Source organism: Ascaphus truei, chromosome 18, assembly GCF_040206685.1.
Source record: "Ascaphus truei isolate aAscTru1 chromosome 18, aAscTru1.hap1, whole genome shotgun sequence".
NCBI lineage: Eukaryota > Metazoa > Chordata > Amphibia > Anura > Ascaphidae > Ascaphus > Ascaphus truei.
The window spans coordinates 12884740-12902243 of record NC_134500.1 but is presented as its reverse complement, the minus strand read 5'-3'; the positions used below and the strand labels follow the sequence as shown (position 1 = coordinate 12902243).

The window sequence follows — 17504 nt, the reverse complement described above, 5'->3', positions numbered from 1 at the left end:
TATACGTATGTGTGTTTGTGTATACGTGTGTGTGTATACGTGTGTGTGTGTGTCTACGTCTGTGTGTGTGTGTGTGTGTCTACGTGTGTGTGTGTGTGTGTCTACGTGTGTGTGTGTCTACGTGTGTGTGTGTGTGTCTACGTGTGTGTGTGTGTGTTTGTGTCCCTGTGTGTCCTTTGGCCCGTGACTCCACCTCAGGGAAGGGGGGGGGTGGGGAGGAGGTGGTGGGAAGGAGGGGGGTGGGGGGGAAGGAGGGGGGTGGGGGGGAAGGGGAGGTGGGGGGGAGGGGGTGATGGGGGGGAGGTGGTGGGAAGGGGGGGGAGGTGGTGGGGAGGTGGTGGGAAGGGGGGGGAGGTGGTGGGGAGTTGGGAAGGGGGGTGGGGGAGGTGGGAAGGGAGGTGGTGAGGAGGTGGTGGGAGGTTGTAAGGGGGGAGTGAAGGGAAGGTGAAGGGGGGGTGAAGGTGGGGGTGGAGGGGAGGTGAAGGGGGGGGGTGGAGGGGAGGTGAAGGGGGGGGTGGAGGGGAGGTGAAGGGAGGTGGAGGGGAGGTGAGGGGGGGGGGGTGGAGGGGAGGTGAAGGGGGGGGGGTGGAGGGGAGGTGAAGGGGGGGGGGTGGAGGGGAGGGGGGGGGTGGAGGGGAGGTGAAGGGGGGGGGTGGAGGGGAGGTGAAGGGGGGGGGTGGAGGGGAGGTGAAGGGGGGGAGGGGAGGTGAAGGGGGGGTGGAGGGGAGGGTGGAGGGGAGGTGAAGGGGGGGTGGAGGGGAGGTGAAGGGGGGGTGGAGGGGAGGTGGAGGGGAGGTGAAGGGGAGGTGGGGGGGGGGTGAAGGGGAGGTGGGGGGGGGGTGAAGGGGAGGTGGGGGGGGGTGAAGGGGAGGTGAAGGGGAGGTGAAGGGGGGGTGGAGGGAGGTGGAAGGGAAGGGAAGTGGAGTGAGGGGTGGGTGAGGGGTGGGTGAGGGGAGGTGAGGTGAAGGGGGGTGAGGGGAGGTGAAGGGGGGTGAGGGGAGGTGAAGGCCGCTCCCTCACCCGTCCGGCCGCTCACTCACCCGTCCGGCAGCTCCCTCACCCGTCCGGCCGCTCCAAAGTGGATCTGAGGCGGGAGGCAGCTTGTTGTGGCCGCTCCCCCGCTGTGTCCCGGGCACTCGCTCCTCCGCTGACTGTAGCGGCGCCGGGGGGGGGGGGGGGGGGTTGAAAGCGCGGGAGACACGGGGAGAGGAGGAGGTGCGGGCGGGTGGAGGCTGATTTCGGGGAGGAAGAGGCGGAGGCTCCGGCGGGTATGTGAGGGCCCTCCCCCGGGTTATACATGCTGCTAATGTACACCCCCCCCTACTGTGTGTGTGTGTGTGTGTGTCCCTGTGTGTCCCTGTGTGTCCGCGTGTCCGTGTGTGTGTGTCCGTGTGTCCGTGTGTCCGTGTGTCCGTGTGTCCGTGTACCGGACATCCAGCAGGCAGGCAGGCATACAGTGCTTTCACTAATATAGTATAAGATTCTGTCTTGAAACCTTCCAAATATTAAGTGCTAAACCGTGTAGAATGTGCAGTAATGAACAAAGGCATTTCACTGCATTATTTATTTCCCACAGCAGAGAGTGGAAGTCATGCAGTTTTGAGTATTTTTTCCTAAAAGCAAGCAAGTCATAAAACATGAAAAGCAACTTATATCTGGGCCACTTAGCATAGCAAGATAAATCTGCAGTGTAAATAATGCAAGGCTATTTCAATCTCTTTAAGTGCTGATTTTCTCCCATTACTAATGATTCTAATTGTTCGCGACTTGTCTTTTAGTGATCGAGCACCTCGTAATTAGATATGCAGACTAAGGGGCTGATTTTACGTGCCGAAAAATGGCCGAATCGGTCCGTAAGTACTTTAAATTCATTGTGATTGACCTTATTACAAAAGACCTTTACAGGCAATAAGAAAAGCAAACCTCCTCTTCATTCTCTGTGCAGGGCTGTGCTGGTCTACCATCACTTGAAGGGTTAAATTAAACCCTGAGACCTGTCTTGCATCATTCATATCTGTGTTAGACCCCCCTCCCCCTAGATTAGTGCACATCTGGATGGAAAGATTACAACCACAGGATTCTGGGAAATTAGGGCATCTAAATAAACGGCGAAACGTTTGCAATTGAGCCAATGGAAAAACACGAAAACGTTCTTTTTCCCTAAATTATCTTTTGAATGAGGTTTGGATGTGCACTGTGTTCAGGGAAAAAAAGGGACCCCTTTCGTTTTTCATCATATCTTATATATTTCTTGCTCATTCCCCATGAAAATGGGCACATTTGTAAATCTGTTCTGTAGATTAACACGATATAAGAAGCACAATGTAGACAATGAACTGATGTTCACTAGATTGATGTCACTGTATTATGTTAACAAGCACCAGATACACTGCGGTAGGTTCATGCTCATTAAACGAGAAATAGGAGTTTTTCCTTCGTAGCTCGTAAATGTGATAACTGCTCTAATCTAACGTGAAACCCTAAAATTACTATAAAGTGTGTGTTCAAAGTGTCCTTCTGCGGAAACGCGCGCATGGATACGAGAATGCCGCTGTCTGATTGCATCATCGATAACGCGCTGATCCAGCGGCTCCCGCTCCTGAATGATACTGTACGTTGTTTTACGAATTTGTTTTTCAGTTCTCCTAGCGACCGTCCTTTACCAGGAAACATGTTATGTCAGCGTTGTGGACCATAATTCTTGCTCTGTCTCAAGCACTTTAAAACGGGCATATCTTCTTCGCATATCCCGGAATTTCAGCGCCTAACTGTGAGAATGACTGTAGTTCAGGATTGGGCCAACGCCAATCCTCAGGGGCCACCAACAGGTCAGGATTTGTGGATATCCCTGCTTCAGCACAGGTGGCTCCATCATGTGTTGAAGCTGGGACTGATTGAGCCACAGGTTCAGAAGCTGGGATTGATTGATCCACCTGTGCTGAAGCAGGGATATCCTTAAAACCTGACGTATTGTTGGCCCTAGAGTTGCTCACCCCTGCACTAAGGTATAGCTCTGTATCCGTTCACCTTTTTATTTGATTTATTCTTCTCTTTAAGGGCTTGTAATTCGCTATTTACTACATTAGAGAGAAGTCAAGAAGCCATTGAAATTACGAGCGAGGATCACCTAATAGAGGTATGTTAGAGACGGTTGGCTCTGGTGAACCTATATTCTGAGCTGGACTGATTGCCCCAAATAATTCACTTGGCAAGAGGCACCACACTGGGCAAGGAAATAAGCACAACGTGATGGGGTTCTGTTGAGTTGAAGCCTTTTATTAATAAAACATGATTTTAGAATTGCAGCAGGAAATTATGTTTTAATGCTCAACTGCAGTCCTCAAGCCCACCCAGCAGGTCAGGTTTTAAGGATATTCCTGCTTCAGCACAGGTGGCTGTCGAAGACTGAGCCACTGATTGAGCCACCTGTGCTGAAGCAGGGACTGATTGATCCACCTGTGCTGAAGCTGGGATTGCCTGAAAACCTGCCCTGTTGGGGAGGTCTTGGGGGCTGGCGTTGAGCACCTCACACCTACTGAACATCTTTTTGACCGGGCGCTTTTCTCCTCGCAGTATGTGAATCCTGCTTTTGAAAGCACGATGGGCTACCAGAAGGATGAACTCGTTGGAAAAGAATTAACTGAAGTGCCTGTTAATGAAAAAAAATCCGATTTCCTAGATACGCTCAACTCGTGCATAAAAACGGGAAAGGTAAGAAAAACAGGTACACCCTTTCTGATCAAGAATGCCATAAATCAGGGGGGTTTTAACCAGGGGCGATTTCACCCCCCCGGGGGTGGTACAAAGCTGGGCTTTATTAGTAACATGCTATCACTTTTATTCTGTTAAAATAACACGTGGTTGACACCTCGTGGGAAAGCGTCTTTATCCCCCACCACATACATGCATGGTTGCTAGGGATCCACACATTATTTTCCATCTCTGCTCGTTACACGTACTTACTAAGAAGAGAGGGCCCTATACAAAACATTTCAGTGGGGCTACTGGCGAGGTTGCACTCCGTCGTTCATATGAAGTCAAAATATTGAAATGGTACCAGTACGTCATATATAAAATGATTGGTATGGGGTGATTGGGGGCCTTGTTGCTCCCTTAAGGGTAATTAAGGTACAAAAGGTTAAGAACCCCTGCTATAAATGCTACGAGCAATAACATATAAAGTATAGGTGACTCAGGATGAATGGAGGGGTACATGAAACATGAGTCATTCATTGTTATGTAATTTGAGTTTTTAAACTTCATTTTAGGATAAATGCACTACACTTGGAAAAAGTGGAAACGAAAATGATTTTCACATTAACCGTATATTTTAATGCGCTGTTCAGTTACATTTTGTTCTTGCCACCCACATACTGTAGACCCACGAATAATCATTTAATACCAGACAGTAATTAAGACATTTGGAATGTACAGGTTTTAGCTCGTTTATTAGGAGCTTATATGTTGTGAAATATAAATTAATGGGACAATCCCTGCTACTGTGTTTTATTTATACCCTCATTTTTTTACAGGGTGGGAAGCGGAGCAGGAACTGAACCGCTCTACTCTTAGCTCTAAGGGACCCACTGGTTTCCAAGATGCTTACTGGGGAAGTTACAGGGTTTAAATCTCCCCTAAGGGGAAACAAAATGGACGCCATTTTTTGGGAAGCCACAACATCATTGGTCGGAGCTTCCTATTGGGCCGTGACTTTGCTGGGAAGTAGCTCTGAAACTGGAACTGTGGTCTCTGTAACTGAAAATAGCTCTCCCCACCTTGTAAAAAATAAATAATAGGGGTTAGTCAGAGGCTGGATTGCTGATTTAAATGTTGTGTTTCCACCTCTACTAAGTGGAAATCTTAACTCAATGGTATCGGGCTGGATTTTGCTGTCTAATGCTGGAGGTTCATGGAACCTGTTGAATGTTCTGGTTCCAGAGCACCTTTCATATTGTCCCATGTCAAAGTTGTATAACAGAAGAAAGAATTAGGGGCACTCACTGGATTTATGTTACTGCCGCAGGCACACCGGGGGGACCCCTATAATACCGGACACATCCTCCTAACACAAGAAGGAGCCGGCACTCCAGAGGTCTTCATACAAGAAAAGAATTTTAATCTCAGTGTTCCTAGGACCCCCGTCATCCCCTCAGCGTCTCCCGAGAACGTTTCGGTCAAACTCACTGTGAGCTGTGTCAAGATGTGTTTGATCGAAACGTTGGTCTGTGTGGATTAAAATTCTCTTTATTCTATGAAGATCTCGGGAGTTGACGGTCCCTCCTTGTTTTAGGAGGATGTGTCCTAACGTTATATAACAGACATGCTTTTAGATCATTCACAACGTTCTTATGTGTTTACAATAATATGGTATTAATGCTAATAACCTTTACAATATTTGTTTGTTTTTTATGTAAAAGAATAGTAAAAACAGCTGATAATTTTTAAATTCTCATCCCAATTCCACCTTTAAGCGTCTTCCGAATAATTGCAAACTCTGAGAGGCTTATTCAATAATGTCCAAGGCGGACAATTTCCAGCGATCGTCCGCTTTGTGGCTTATTGACTGACGCACTAATGTGGGGGGATGGATTTACCAAAATATTGGTTCAATACAGAATCCAAGAGGATCACAGATCCTTCCAGGATGAGAGCATACTTACTAATTAGCATTCATCTCCTTGCATTGTGCAATTAGTAATAAATTGTATATTCAATAATTCAAATATGCTGTAGAATCTTCCCTCAGCTGTAAAACAAGGGTGGGCAACTCCAGTCCTCAAGGGCCACCAACAGGTCAGGTTTTCAGGATATCCCTGCTTCAGCACAGGGGGGCTCAATCAGTGGCTCAGTCTTTGACTGAGCCACTGATTGAGACCCCTGTGCTGAAGCTGGGATTAATTGAGCTACCTGTGCTGAAGCAGGGATATCCTGAAAACCTGACCTGTTGGTGGCCCTTGAGGACTGGAGTTGCCCATCCCTGCTGCAGAATATTTTAGTACAAATTCATTTGAATGGAGCACGAACACTTCTCCTTCACTTGAAAGGGGCTCAGCAGCCTAATAAATAAGGATCTTCGAATCAATTTGGAATGTATTACTTTATATCACGAGAAAAAAATGTTTTTGCCCGTTGTTGAAAATTAACTGTATGTATTAATTCACACAGGAATGGGAAGGTATTTATTATGCCAAAAATAAAAACGGTGATAATATACAGCAAAATGTGAAGATAATTCCTGTTTTTGGACATAGGGGGTAAGTAAAACCAACTAATAAGGGAAGGAGGGGATACGGCAGGGGGTCATGATGTGTAGCGGGTCTGCTTGGTAACTGTGGGGATGGGAGAAGAGCTACACAAGGTTGTGGGTCTGGCTGGATTGAACACCTGGGATCTTGCGTCCTTGGGTTTTTGGCTCTACATTAATGAGGTCTTAGTACGTGGCCGCTGACTCCGTACTGGAAGTCATGGAGAGTGCACGCACCTTAAATAACCGATGTATTGTTCCCACTGTGCAAAATGACACTGTTGACATTGATGATGACATCTGTCAGTGTTGTGTTGTACGTATGTACGTATATCTTTATTTATATAGCACCATTAATGTACATGGCGCTTCACAACGGCAATACACGTGACATAATCGTATAAATAACAAATAATACAAATAACACATAATGGGAAGACGTGCTTCAGCCATAAAAGTGACATTTGGGAAAATGAGTCCCTGCCCCGAAGAGCTTACAATCTAATTCTTCTCATACGGTTAACCCAGCGATGCCAAATGCGTCCCTAAAGGGCCACCAACAGGACAGGTATTACGGCTATCCCTGCTTCGGCTCAGGTGGTGGCCCTTGAGGGCCGAGTTTGACACCGTCGCGTTAACTCCGTCGCTGCCAGATGTTTGCCGTCTCCACTGGCAACAGCAGGGGTTAGGTGATCGGCTGTGCGTTCAGCGACCACAGCCCACCTGGTGGATGTTTCCTGGTGGTGCCTTCCGTTTCAAAGCTGAGCTCGATGTATGAGTCCTCTGCAGCAAATGAAGTATATATATATACATCTCTATTGCACAAGACCTGAGACACGCACGTGTGACATTCACGCCGGTGACTCACCGTGCAGCGTAGAATAAATATTTCATACATTTTCTAGGAATTCCTACAGGAATAGCACGCAAAGTGTTGCAGCTTTCAATCTGAGGACATTATTTTCTTGATCCCCTGGTAAATACTAGAAATAGTGCCAGGAGTCTGTGTGTGGTTCGCATAGCTTTATACCCAACTTGAAAAACTCAATTCTGTGCAGAATTAACTGTGACCATTATTCCAGCTAATAATGATAGATTGTCCCACTAATTGGGTAATTGCATTTCTCCTTTTTTTTTTTCCTGGTTTCCATTTTGATTTGTGAATATTATTATTGTTTTTATTTATGATCACAATAATCATCATTCTTTTCAATATTATTAAACATGTGTATTGTTATATTCCCAATTTTTCCGATGCTTAAAATCTTTGGGGCATGTTTCTACATTTATGTCAGTGAGTTATTGCTATAGAGCAGCAGTGGCCAACCCCAGTCCTCAAGGGCCACCAACAGGCCAGGTTTTAAGGATATCCCTGCTTCAGCACAGCTGGCACAGTCTTGGACTGAGCCACTGATTCAGCCACCCGTGCTGAAGCAGAGATATCGTTAAAATCTGACCTGTTGGTGGCCCTTGAGGACTGGAGTTGGCCACCCCTGCTATACGTAGATATTATTACAAAAGCGACGTTTGAAGATGTTCTAACTATTTTTTATTGTTTTATGCCACTATGTGAATTTAAAACAAAACCCATTTATTTTACAGGAAGATCCGACACTATGTGTCAATTTGCCGACCATGTAATGACAATAATAAGGTATGTAGGCTTCACACTGGAAGACAGGAGTGGCCAACTCCAGTCCTCGAGGGCCACCAACAGGTCAGGTTTTCAGGATATCCCTGCTTCAGCGCAGGTGGCTCAATCAGTCCCAGCTTCAGCACTGGTGGCTCAATCAGTCCCAGCTTCAGCACTGGTGGCTCAATCAGTGTCTCAGCGACTGAGCCACCTGTGCTGAAGCAGGGCTATCCTGAAAACCTGACCTGCTGGTGGCCCTTGAGGTCTGGAGTTGCCCCCCCCCCCCCCCCTGGGGTAAGAAAGATGGATCTGCGTTCTTGGCCACGGGGAACTGACGGTAGTTTTTTTTACTTTCAGGCAGAAAAACAACGTGAACGTGTTCAGGCCGAATGTCAAACAGGTTTGTCCTTGTGCTATTGGGATTCAAATGAATACAAACGTATCTTTTTGAGCGGAAAACAGAATTGTTCTGCTAGAAGGTGATGCTCAGAAGAAGTGCTTTTGTAGGCACCTTCAGCATTTCAGACGTTAACGCAGGAGGGGGGCAACTGCAGTCCTCAAGGGCCACCTACAGGTCAGGTTTTCAGGATATCCCTGCTTCAGCACAGGGGGCTACGACTGAGCCACTGATTGAGCCACCTGTGCTGAAGCAGGGATATACTGAAAACCTGACCTGTTGGTAGCCCTTGAGTACTGGAGTTGCCCAGCCCTGCGTTTAAACATCCGATTCTTTAGCCGCTCTTTATAAAGTGGAGAGATTAAAAAATGTAGCCACGTCTGTCAATTCTTATTGAGAATTACAAGTGAAGATCTGGTTTGCTCATGGTGAGGATACATAGATACAGATAGGGATACATAAACAAGATATTCTGACCACTTGCTGGGCTGTGGCTATACTGCAATATTTAACCCTTTTTGTTTCTATGGGGGTCTGCAGCACCTTGACCGCTCTGACAGGGAAAGGGTTAAGCCATTCTGTTATGGAAATGCGGGGACAAAATGCAGAGGCACTTAGGGTTTTAAATGACGTGGGACATAACTGATCCCTGACGTGGGACATAACAGATCCCTGACGTGGGACATATCAGATCCCTGATGTTTCAATCTATTCTTGATTAAAGAAAAAACGTCTTAAAAAAAAATGTGTGCTCCAATTCTACAAATGTGAGTTTGGGTTATTGCTCTTAGCACTGACTGGGACCCAGGGACGCTGAGGGATGACAGGGGTCCCAGGGACGCCGAGGTATGACAGGGGTCCCAGGAACACTGAGGGATGGCTGGGGTCCCAGGGATGCTGAGGGATGACAGGGGTCCCAGGGACGCTGAGGTATGACAGGGGTCCCAGGAACACTGAGAGATGGCAGGGGTCCCAGGGATGCTGAGGGATGACTGGGGTCCCAGGGATGCTGAGGTATGACAGGGGTCCCAGGAACACTGAGGGATGACAGGGGTCCCAGGGACGCTGAGGTATGACAGGGGTCCCAGGGACGCTGAGGTATGACAGGGGTCCCAGGGACGCTGAGGTATGACAGGGGTCCCAGGAACACTGAGAGATGGCAGGGGTCCCAGGAACACTGAGGTATGACAGGGGTCCCAGGAACACTGAGGGATGGCTGGGGTCCCAGGAACACTGAGGGATGACAGGGGTCCCAGGGACGCCGAGGTATGACAGGGGTCCCAGGGACGCTGAGGGATGGCTGGGATCCCAGGGACGCTGAGGTATGACAGGGGTCCCAGGGACGCTGAGGGATGGCTGGGGTCCCAGGGACGCTGAGGTATGACAGGGGTCCCAGGGACGCTGAGGTATGACAGGGGTCCCAGGGACGCTGAGGGATGGCTGGGGTCCCAGGGACGCTGATGTATGACAGGGGTCCCAGGAACACTGAGGGATGGCTGGGGTCCCAGGAACACTGAGGGATGGCTGGGGTCCCAGGGACGCTGAGGTATGACAGGGGTCCCAGGGACGCCGAGGTATGACAGGGGTCCCAGGAACACTGAGGTATGACAGGGGTCCCAGGGACGCTGAGGTATGACAGGGGTCCCAGGGACGCTGAGGGATGACTGGGGTCCCAGGAACACTGAGGGATGGCTGGGGTCCCAGGGACGCTGAGGGATGACTGGGGTCCCAGGAACACTGAGGGATGGCTGGGGTCCCAGGAACACTGAGGGATGACAGGGGTCCCAGGAACACTGAGGGAAGGCTGGGGTCCCAGGAACATTGAGGGATGACAGGGATCCCAGGGACGCTGAGGGATGGCTGGGGTCCCAGGGACGCTGAGGGATGACAGGGATCCCAGGGACGCTGAGGGATGGCTGGGGTCCCAGGGACGCTGAGGGATGGCTGGGGTCCCAGGAACACTGAGGGATGGCGGGGGTCCCAGGAACAATGAGGAATACTTTGCTGGAAGCTGGTCGCAAAAAAAAGTCTAATAGACAAGCAACCGTTTGCCTGTTGTTTCTCTAGATCTCCAGACCTGCAGACACAAGGACAGACGGAAAGGTTCCCTAGATGTCAGATCAACCACCTCCAGAGGAAGTGATGGTCAGTGCGTAGCGTATAATGGGACATGGCAAACGGCAGCGCATAGCGTATAATGGGACATGGCAAACGGCAGCGCATAGCGTATAATGGGACATGGCAAACGGCAGCGCATAGCGTATAATGGGACATGGCAAACGGCAGCGCATAGCGTATAATGGGACATGGCAAACGGCAGCGCATAGCGTATAATGGGACATGGCAAACGGCAGCGCATAGCGTATAATGGGACATGGCAAACGGCAGCGCGTAGCGTATAATGGGACATGGCAAACGGCAGCGCATAGCGTATAATGGGACATGGCAAACGGCAGCGCATAGCGTATAATGGGACATGGCAAACGGCAGCGCATAGCGTATAATGGGACATGGCAAACGGCAGCGCGTAGCGTATAATGGGACATGGCAAACGGCAGCGCATAGCGTATAATGGGACATGGCAAACGGCAGCGCATAGCGTATAATGGGACATGGCAAACGGCAGCGCATAGCGTATAATGGGACATGGCAAACGGCAGCGCATAGCGTATAATGGGACATGGCAAACGGCAGCGCATAGCGTATAATGGGACATGGCAAACGGCAGCGCATAGCGTATAATGGGACATGGCAAACGGCAGCGCAGATTGTTGCCGGCTCGGTCTTTTTGTTGAAACATTTCTCATGGGTCTATAACCAGGGAAACAAAATTGGCATCTTCACGGAAATGGTTGGTGCTTTATTTCGTCCCGGTGTAATCCTGGCAGCTGAACAAGGACGGGGGAGGAGGGAGGCTTCCATCTAACTATAAATGTAGTGTACAACTTTCTAGAATTGAATCCAGGTGCCACCTGAGGATCAAAATGCAATTACTTAGGGAATAGGTGGAGAGAGAGAACAGGGATCCTTTTTGTTGGGGCACAGTCTAAAAAGTAGGAAGGTGCCATATAGGCCAATAACATCCAATTAGAAGAAAACCATGTTGGTGGTGTATAGAAGCAGATAATAAGTATGTCTAGAGTTATAGCCTAACCCAGCGGTGCGCAAACTGGGGGGCGCGAGATTAACGGCGGGGGGGGGGGCGCTGGGTTTACAGAGGCCCCCGCGCGCTTTCCGAAGGCACTTAAATTAAATTTGCCGGGGAAGCAGCGAAGGCCTCTGTAAACCTTCGTTACCGTGGTTCAGCTGGCACCTGTAGACGCATCGCCCAGACGCCGGGAACCACGGTAAGGAGGAGGGAGGGAGGGATTTGCGGAGTGCAGGACAGCCGGCAGGGGGGCGCAGGGAAAAAAAGATTGCGCTCCCCTGGCCTAACCAGTAGCAAGATTTGGCTAATAAGGGCTAGTACCAAATTGTGAGACCTGATGATGAAATGGCAGCAGGCACTTGGAATTATAAAGTGCTTCTAAAAACTAGCTAGTATAACAATTTTAATGACCCACAGGGTAAAACTATTAACATGAACGAAATAATAAAAACAGCTGCAGTATGAGTAAACTGCCAATGGTGTGCATTTAGGCAGTCTGAATGGATGTCTTGTAGCAACCTAGTAGGTGTGATTGGAAATGATTGGGAAGAGTGACCATGAGGGGTTAAATAAGTGATCCACTGCAAAAAAAACACTGTATTCAGCCTGTATAATTGATTCCAGCAGTGTCAGGTTGTGTCAGTGGCTGGCAATGCATTACATTAACTTGGAGATATCAGTATAAAAGTGCTATTGCTAATCAGCAAAAAGACTGCTTGTAACATATCAGAGATACCTCGATACAAAAGTGTCCGATGATGTCAGGGGTGAGATGGTGAACCAAAAAATGCCCAGAAAGCGAATAGGCAGCAGAGTAACTTGGTCATAACACCTCCTGATCCTGATATTGGAACACTCGAAGCCACGCCAGTGCTGCTGGGTTTTTGTGACGAGGCTTTGAGTATTCCAATATTACGACCCGGAGGGGTTCTGGCCACGTTACTCCGTTGCCTATCCGCTTCCTGCGCATTTTTGTGGTTAACCATCTCGCCAATCAGCGAACACTTTTGTAGCATGGTATTACATGTCGGCAGAAGCCGCCGGAGACCAGGTAAGTAACGTATGGGGGGGGCCTCACGCGCGCTCCCCGGAATGTAATTTAAATGCTTTGGGGAAGAGCGCTGGGCCTCTTTAAGCCCCCCCCCCCCCCCTGCAGGGGGGTATTCAAGAGTACCTGTACATTTATTTATTTACTCATTATTATTATTATTATTAAACCCAGATTTCATCCATATTAATAATATGGGGACAGATCCCCGGTATGAGACGTTAGAGCCGCAGTCACCGGGACTCACCGTTGTTGTATTTGCTCCGCAGGCAGCTCACAGAGGCGCCATTCTTCCATGGCCAGGATACACTCTATGACAATCGAAGCCCCCATAACAAAGGTGAAGTATATTTGCTCTTCATTTAACCTCAAAGTCAGAAGTTCTCAACTCCAGTCCTCGAGCCCCCGTCTACCCCCCCCCCCCCCCAAACAGGTCAGGTTTTCAGGATATCCCAGCTTCAGCACAAATGGCTCAATCAGAGGCTCAGTCAAAGACCCGTAAATGTTATACCTAATAGATTTTTTGCTAACATTCATACACCCTCTCCTCTCTCATTGACGCTCTTGCTTCCCTCCTATCCCTGACACTCTCTCTCCCATTCTCTCCCTGACACTATCACGCCCCCCTCTCCCTGATACTCTCTCTCCCCCTCTCTGTGACACTCTCTCTTTCACCCTCTCTGTGACACTCTCTCTCTCCCCTTCTCTGTGACACCCTCTCCTCCTCTCCGTGACACTCTCTCTCCCCCCCTTCTCCCTGACAGTCTCTCCGCCCTTCTCCCTGACACTCTCTCTCCCCCCTTCTCCCTGACACTCTCTCTCTCCCCTTCTCCCTGACAGTCTCTCCGCCCTTCTCCCTGACACTCTCTCCCCCTTCTCCCTGACACTCTCTCTCCCCCCTTCTCCCTGACACTCTCTCCCCCCTTCTCCCTGACACACTCCCCCCCTCTCCGCCACTGACACACACACCAGAACAGATACTGTACACACCGGACAGACATAGAACCAGTGGCAAATGAAAAATTAGGCGTCCCGTTGGCGTTTTCCTTATTGCCGCCCGGGCCTCCTCCTCCTACAGCCTCGTTGCGTGAAATGACGCTGCAACGCCACATGATGACTCGTTTCCATGACAACGCGACACCATGTGTCGTCACGTAGTCACGGCAATGCGTCACCAAGTGATGTCACAGCGTCATTTGACGCCGCAATTCTACAGAAGGAGCAGGGCGGCGTGAAGGAGAAGGTAAGAGACCTTTACAGAGGCCCCGCTCTCCCGCGGCAATCAGTGGGGAGGAGAGCGGGGCCTCTGTATATGGGGGGAAAAAAGAGAAAAAACTAAAAATCCACCACTGCACAGGGACACTCAGGACAGCCACACGCCTCTCCTGCCCGTGCTGCCGCCTCCTCTGCTCGGTTCTGCGCCGGCGGCTCCTGACACGTCCTCCTCATTGGCTACCATACCCAGCAGCAACCAATCAGGAAACTGCCCGGACGCCTAGCCAAAGCCCTGCTCTCTCCCTGCTGGGAAAATCCCCGCACATTAGGCAAACTAGGTGGCTGCCGCCCCCTAAATTCTGCTGCCTAGTTTGCCTACCGGTTAAACCGGCCCTGGATACATCACATGGAGTATAAGGCTACGGCCTAGTCACTGCGTGCAGGTGCGCGTCGGAGCGACTGGCGGCGCGTGCGCCAGTTTCAGCCGCGACCTGTGGTCTGTGGTGAAGAGCCGCAAATCGCGAAGGGGGGGGAGGGGGCGTAATGGGGGCGTGGCCATGACATCACGCGGTGGGTTCGCCCTCATTAGCTGAACCGCCGCCGTGATGTGGTCACAGCTCGGCTGCCGCGCCCAAAGACAAAAATCTTGTCTTTTGGCAAAGACGGTTGCGCATCGCGCCATGCGCGCCCACACACACCGACTGGGGCCTGCCCCATAGAGGGCTATACTTTGTCTACAGCGGGCAAGCCGTCGCGGCCACTGGGGACTCGGCCTAAAATGGAAGGCCATTGTTGAGCACATGTAAACTTTCCCCGGTCTCACCTGACTGAGAAAATAACTTGTGACTCATGATTCACCCAAGGACGTAGGAGAATCGTAAATACTGTATAACAGCGCGGGTTTCCGGCTCCGAAAATACGAGGGCTTATATAGGTTCAGCACAACAAAAACATCTGGTATAGAACGTAGTTGCTGGAGAATCGTATATATACAGACCAGCACTGACTGGGTTAAACATGCTGGGAGTTTGCGTAGATTTATTTGGAAACATTGTAATAATCTAATGACTTTATGGCTGGAATAATCCTGGGGGTTTTCTCTACCTTTTGTATGCAGCTAAGAACAAATTCATGAAAGCTATATTCCTATTTGCAGGGTCAAAACTCAGATTTTTCAAGCTGACTAAGGGTGCGCAAACTGGGGGGGGGGGGCGTGAGATTTCTCAGTAAGGGGGCGCGGCGGTTGCAGAGGTCCCCGCGCTCTTCCCCAAGGCATTTAAATTAAATGCCGGGGGATCGCGTGAGGCCTGCGCAACCTGAATTTACCTTGATTCAGATGGCTGCTGTGACGCGTTGCCATGGCAACGTGGCGTCAAATGACGCCGCGGGATGACGTGAGGGGGCGCGAGCACGGGGGGGGGGGAGGGGGCGCAGCTCTAATAGTGTGCGCACCCCTGTGCTGGACCATTTACATAAAGTATCATTTGTACGGAGGTACAGAGCACTCCTCCCCCTCCCCCACCCCCTGTTGAGATGAGACACATGTACACAAGTAAACTTCAACTACTTTTCCAAAGGGTCCGAATCAGAAAAGATTTAGGAGCAGAAGGGCCACACGCTGATTGTAATTTAATTTGATACAGGAAAAAATGATTTTATTGAAACAATTGACAAGCGTTTATAACATCTGTACCATACACATTTGCATTCGCTTAAAGCCGCAATCCGGCTTGCCTTTTTGTTTTGTTTTTAGTCATAGGATTGAAGCAGGGGGTCCCCGCGCGTTCATTTCAGCTTCGGGGACCCCTGCTTCCCGATATACGTATCTCCGGCTGGGCGACTTGGGGCTATCGAAATGTATTTATTTATAAGATGTTTTACCAGGAAGTGATACATTGAAAGTTACCTCTCGTTTTCAAGCATGTCCTGGGCACAGAGTTATTATGAGAAATACATGGTTACATTAAGTGAACAGGGTATACATTATATACAAGACATTGCATGAACAGTTAAGGATAATATGTTATAAGCGTATGTAACAGTTACAGACCAGATTAAAATGTGAGACAGCCTTAGTTTTAAAAGAACTTAGACTGGTGGCAGCTGTGTGGGTCTCCGGTAGGTTGTTCCAGTTTTGGGGTGCACAGTAAGAGGAGGAGGAGCGGCCGGATACTTTGCGGAACCTTGAGACCATGAACAGTCTTTTGGAGTCTTATCTCAGATGATAAGTGCTGCATGTGGTAGGGGTGAGGAGATTGTTCAGATAGATGGGTAGCTTGCCCAGAAAGTATTTGAAGGTGAGACAGGAAAGGTGAACTTTGCACCTAGACTCAAGTGATGACCAGTCCAGTTCTTTGAGCATTTCGCAGTGATGTGTGTTGTAGTTGCATTGGAGCACAAAGCGGCATATTAAGTTGTAGAGGGTGTCCAACTTGTGAAGGTGAGTTTGGGCGGATTTAAAGCTCCCACGTCACGTGGGACAATAGAAAGCCGTGGTATCCTCCCTTGCGGGGTATACAGAGTTAGGGTTTACATGATCTTAGCACTGTGGAGCATTTTAACCCTCTCTGCTGTCGGAGGGGTCTGTTGCAAAGTAATGCGTCAACAGCCATTCCAGCAGTGAAAGGGTTAAGAGACTTGGATTACTTATAGCAGCAAAACATGTCGAACTGCACAATTAATATTTTTATTATAGGACTGAAGCAGGGGGTCTCCGGAGCTCAACTGCTTTAATTTCAGCTCCGGGGACCCCTGCTTCCAGAGATACTTATTACCTCCGTAGATGTGCCGGTGTCTCTGTGGAGTTTAAATGTCCCAGTTACTTGGGCCAATAGGAAGCCGCAACAGACGACATCACAACTTCCTATTAACTTCCTATTGACCGGCGTGACGTTTAAGCCGCCATGACAGCCATTTAGTGAACCCCCGAGCCAAACCGAATCTTCACCGATCGATCACAGGAGAACGGATCGATCGGCAACTTATCATTGTGTGGATTGTATTGATACACATATTACAGGGGGGGGGGGGGGTCGGCAGCTTGGATTGCTGCTTTAAAGGCCAAATTAAAGCCAAGTATTCTCTGCCAAAGAGGCCTGCAGTGCACCCCTTAGAAAGAGTTACCCGTACCCTGCTTTCCTTTGACCCAAATGACCCAATGTCTGCTTAATGACTTGTAAACATGCCCATCACATGCCCCCTGGTGGTTATGTCGATGTATAGCATTGTGTGCCGGGAACAACACAAATTAGGGTTTTTAGGGCACGAGTACAGCAGGTAAAACGCATGTCTACAAACAGAACCTGGACAGGTGCGGCTCGATCACGGGCAGATATCGCAAATAGTGTAACCCGCCTGGCAACAAAGAGTTAATTTGATCCATAAGCCAACTTTGACCGCATAGAAGTATGAAGATGGTAACGGTGCTTTCATCTTACCCTGTCACTAAAAATACTTTGAAAGCTTCGCTCCTGAAGAGCTTGCACTCTATTTTGTTTTTTATTTTATTTTCCAATGTCTTGACCTCAAGGACATTGGAGGTCAGGATTCCCTCTCTGTCTGAGGCCAGCGGTGTAAATGCTGGAACGTTCCGTTTTAGATTTATGGCCTACGTACTAAGATTATATTTTACATTTTTGTGTGTGTCAAAGTGTCAATACTTTGGTTATGGCGCCTTCCGCTCTCGCTGGAGTTTCACGTGCTGGACGCGTTACAACTTCCGGTTCCATCCTACTGCGGGGTGAAACACATCCTGCTCCTGGGGTCTGGAGTCAACGCGTTTCGCTGCGCATCAGCTTCATCCGGAGTCGGTACCTCCCC

General features: G+C 49.4%; 1 protein-coding gene across 4 annotated transcripts in view; it reads left to right on the top strand.

Annotated features, from left to right (window-relative positions):
* The window catches only part of PDE8A (phosphodiesterase 8A), a 181937-nt gene that overhangs the window by 143279 nt on the left and 21154 nt on the right, over nucleotides 1-17504 (top strand). For all 4 annotated transcript variants that reach the window (XM_075575585.1, XM_075575584.1, XM_075575583.1 and 1 more), the window contains exons 7-13: nucleotides 3058-3136; nucleotides 3574-3711; nucleotides 6166-6254; nucleotides 7847-7898; nucleotides 8235-8277; nucleotides 10342-10419; nucleotides 12740-12810. In XM_075575585.1, coding sequence (XP_075431700.1) covers nucleotides 3058-3136; nucleotides 3574-3711; nucleotides 6166-6254; nucleotides 7847-7898; nucleotides 8235-8277; nucleotides 10342-10419; nucleotides 12740-12810 — 550 coding nt within the window. The remainder of the gene's footprint in view (nucleotides 1-3057; nucleotides 3137-3573; nucleotides 3712-6165; nucleotides 6255-7846; nucleotides 7899-8234; nucleotides 8278-10341; nucleotides 10420-12739; nucleotides 12811-17504) is intronic.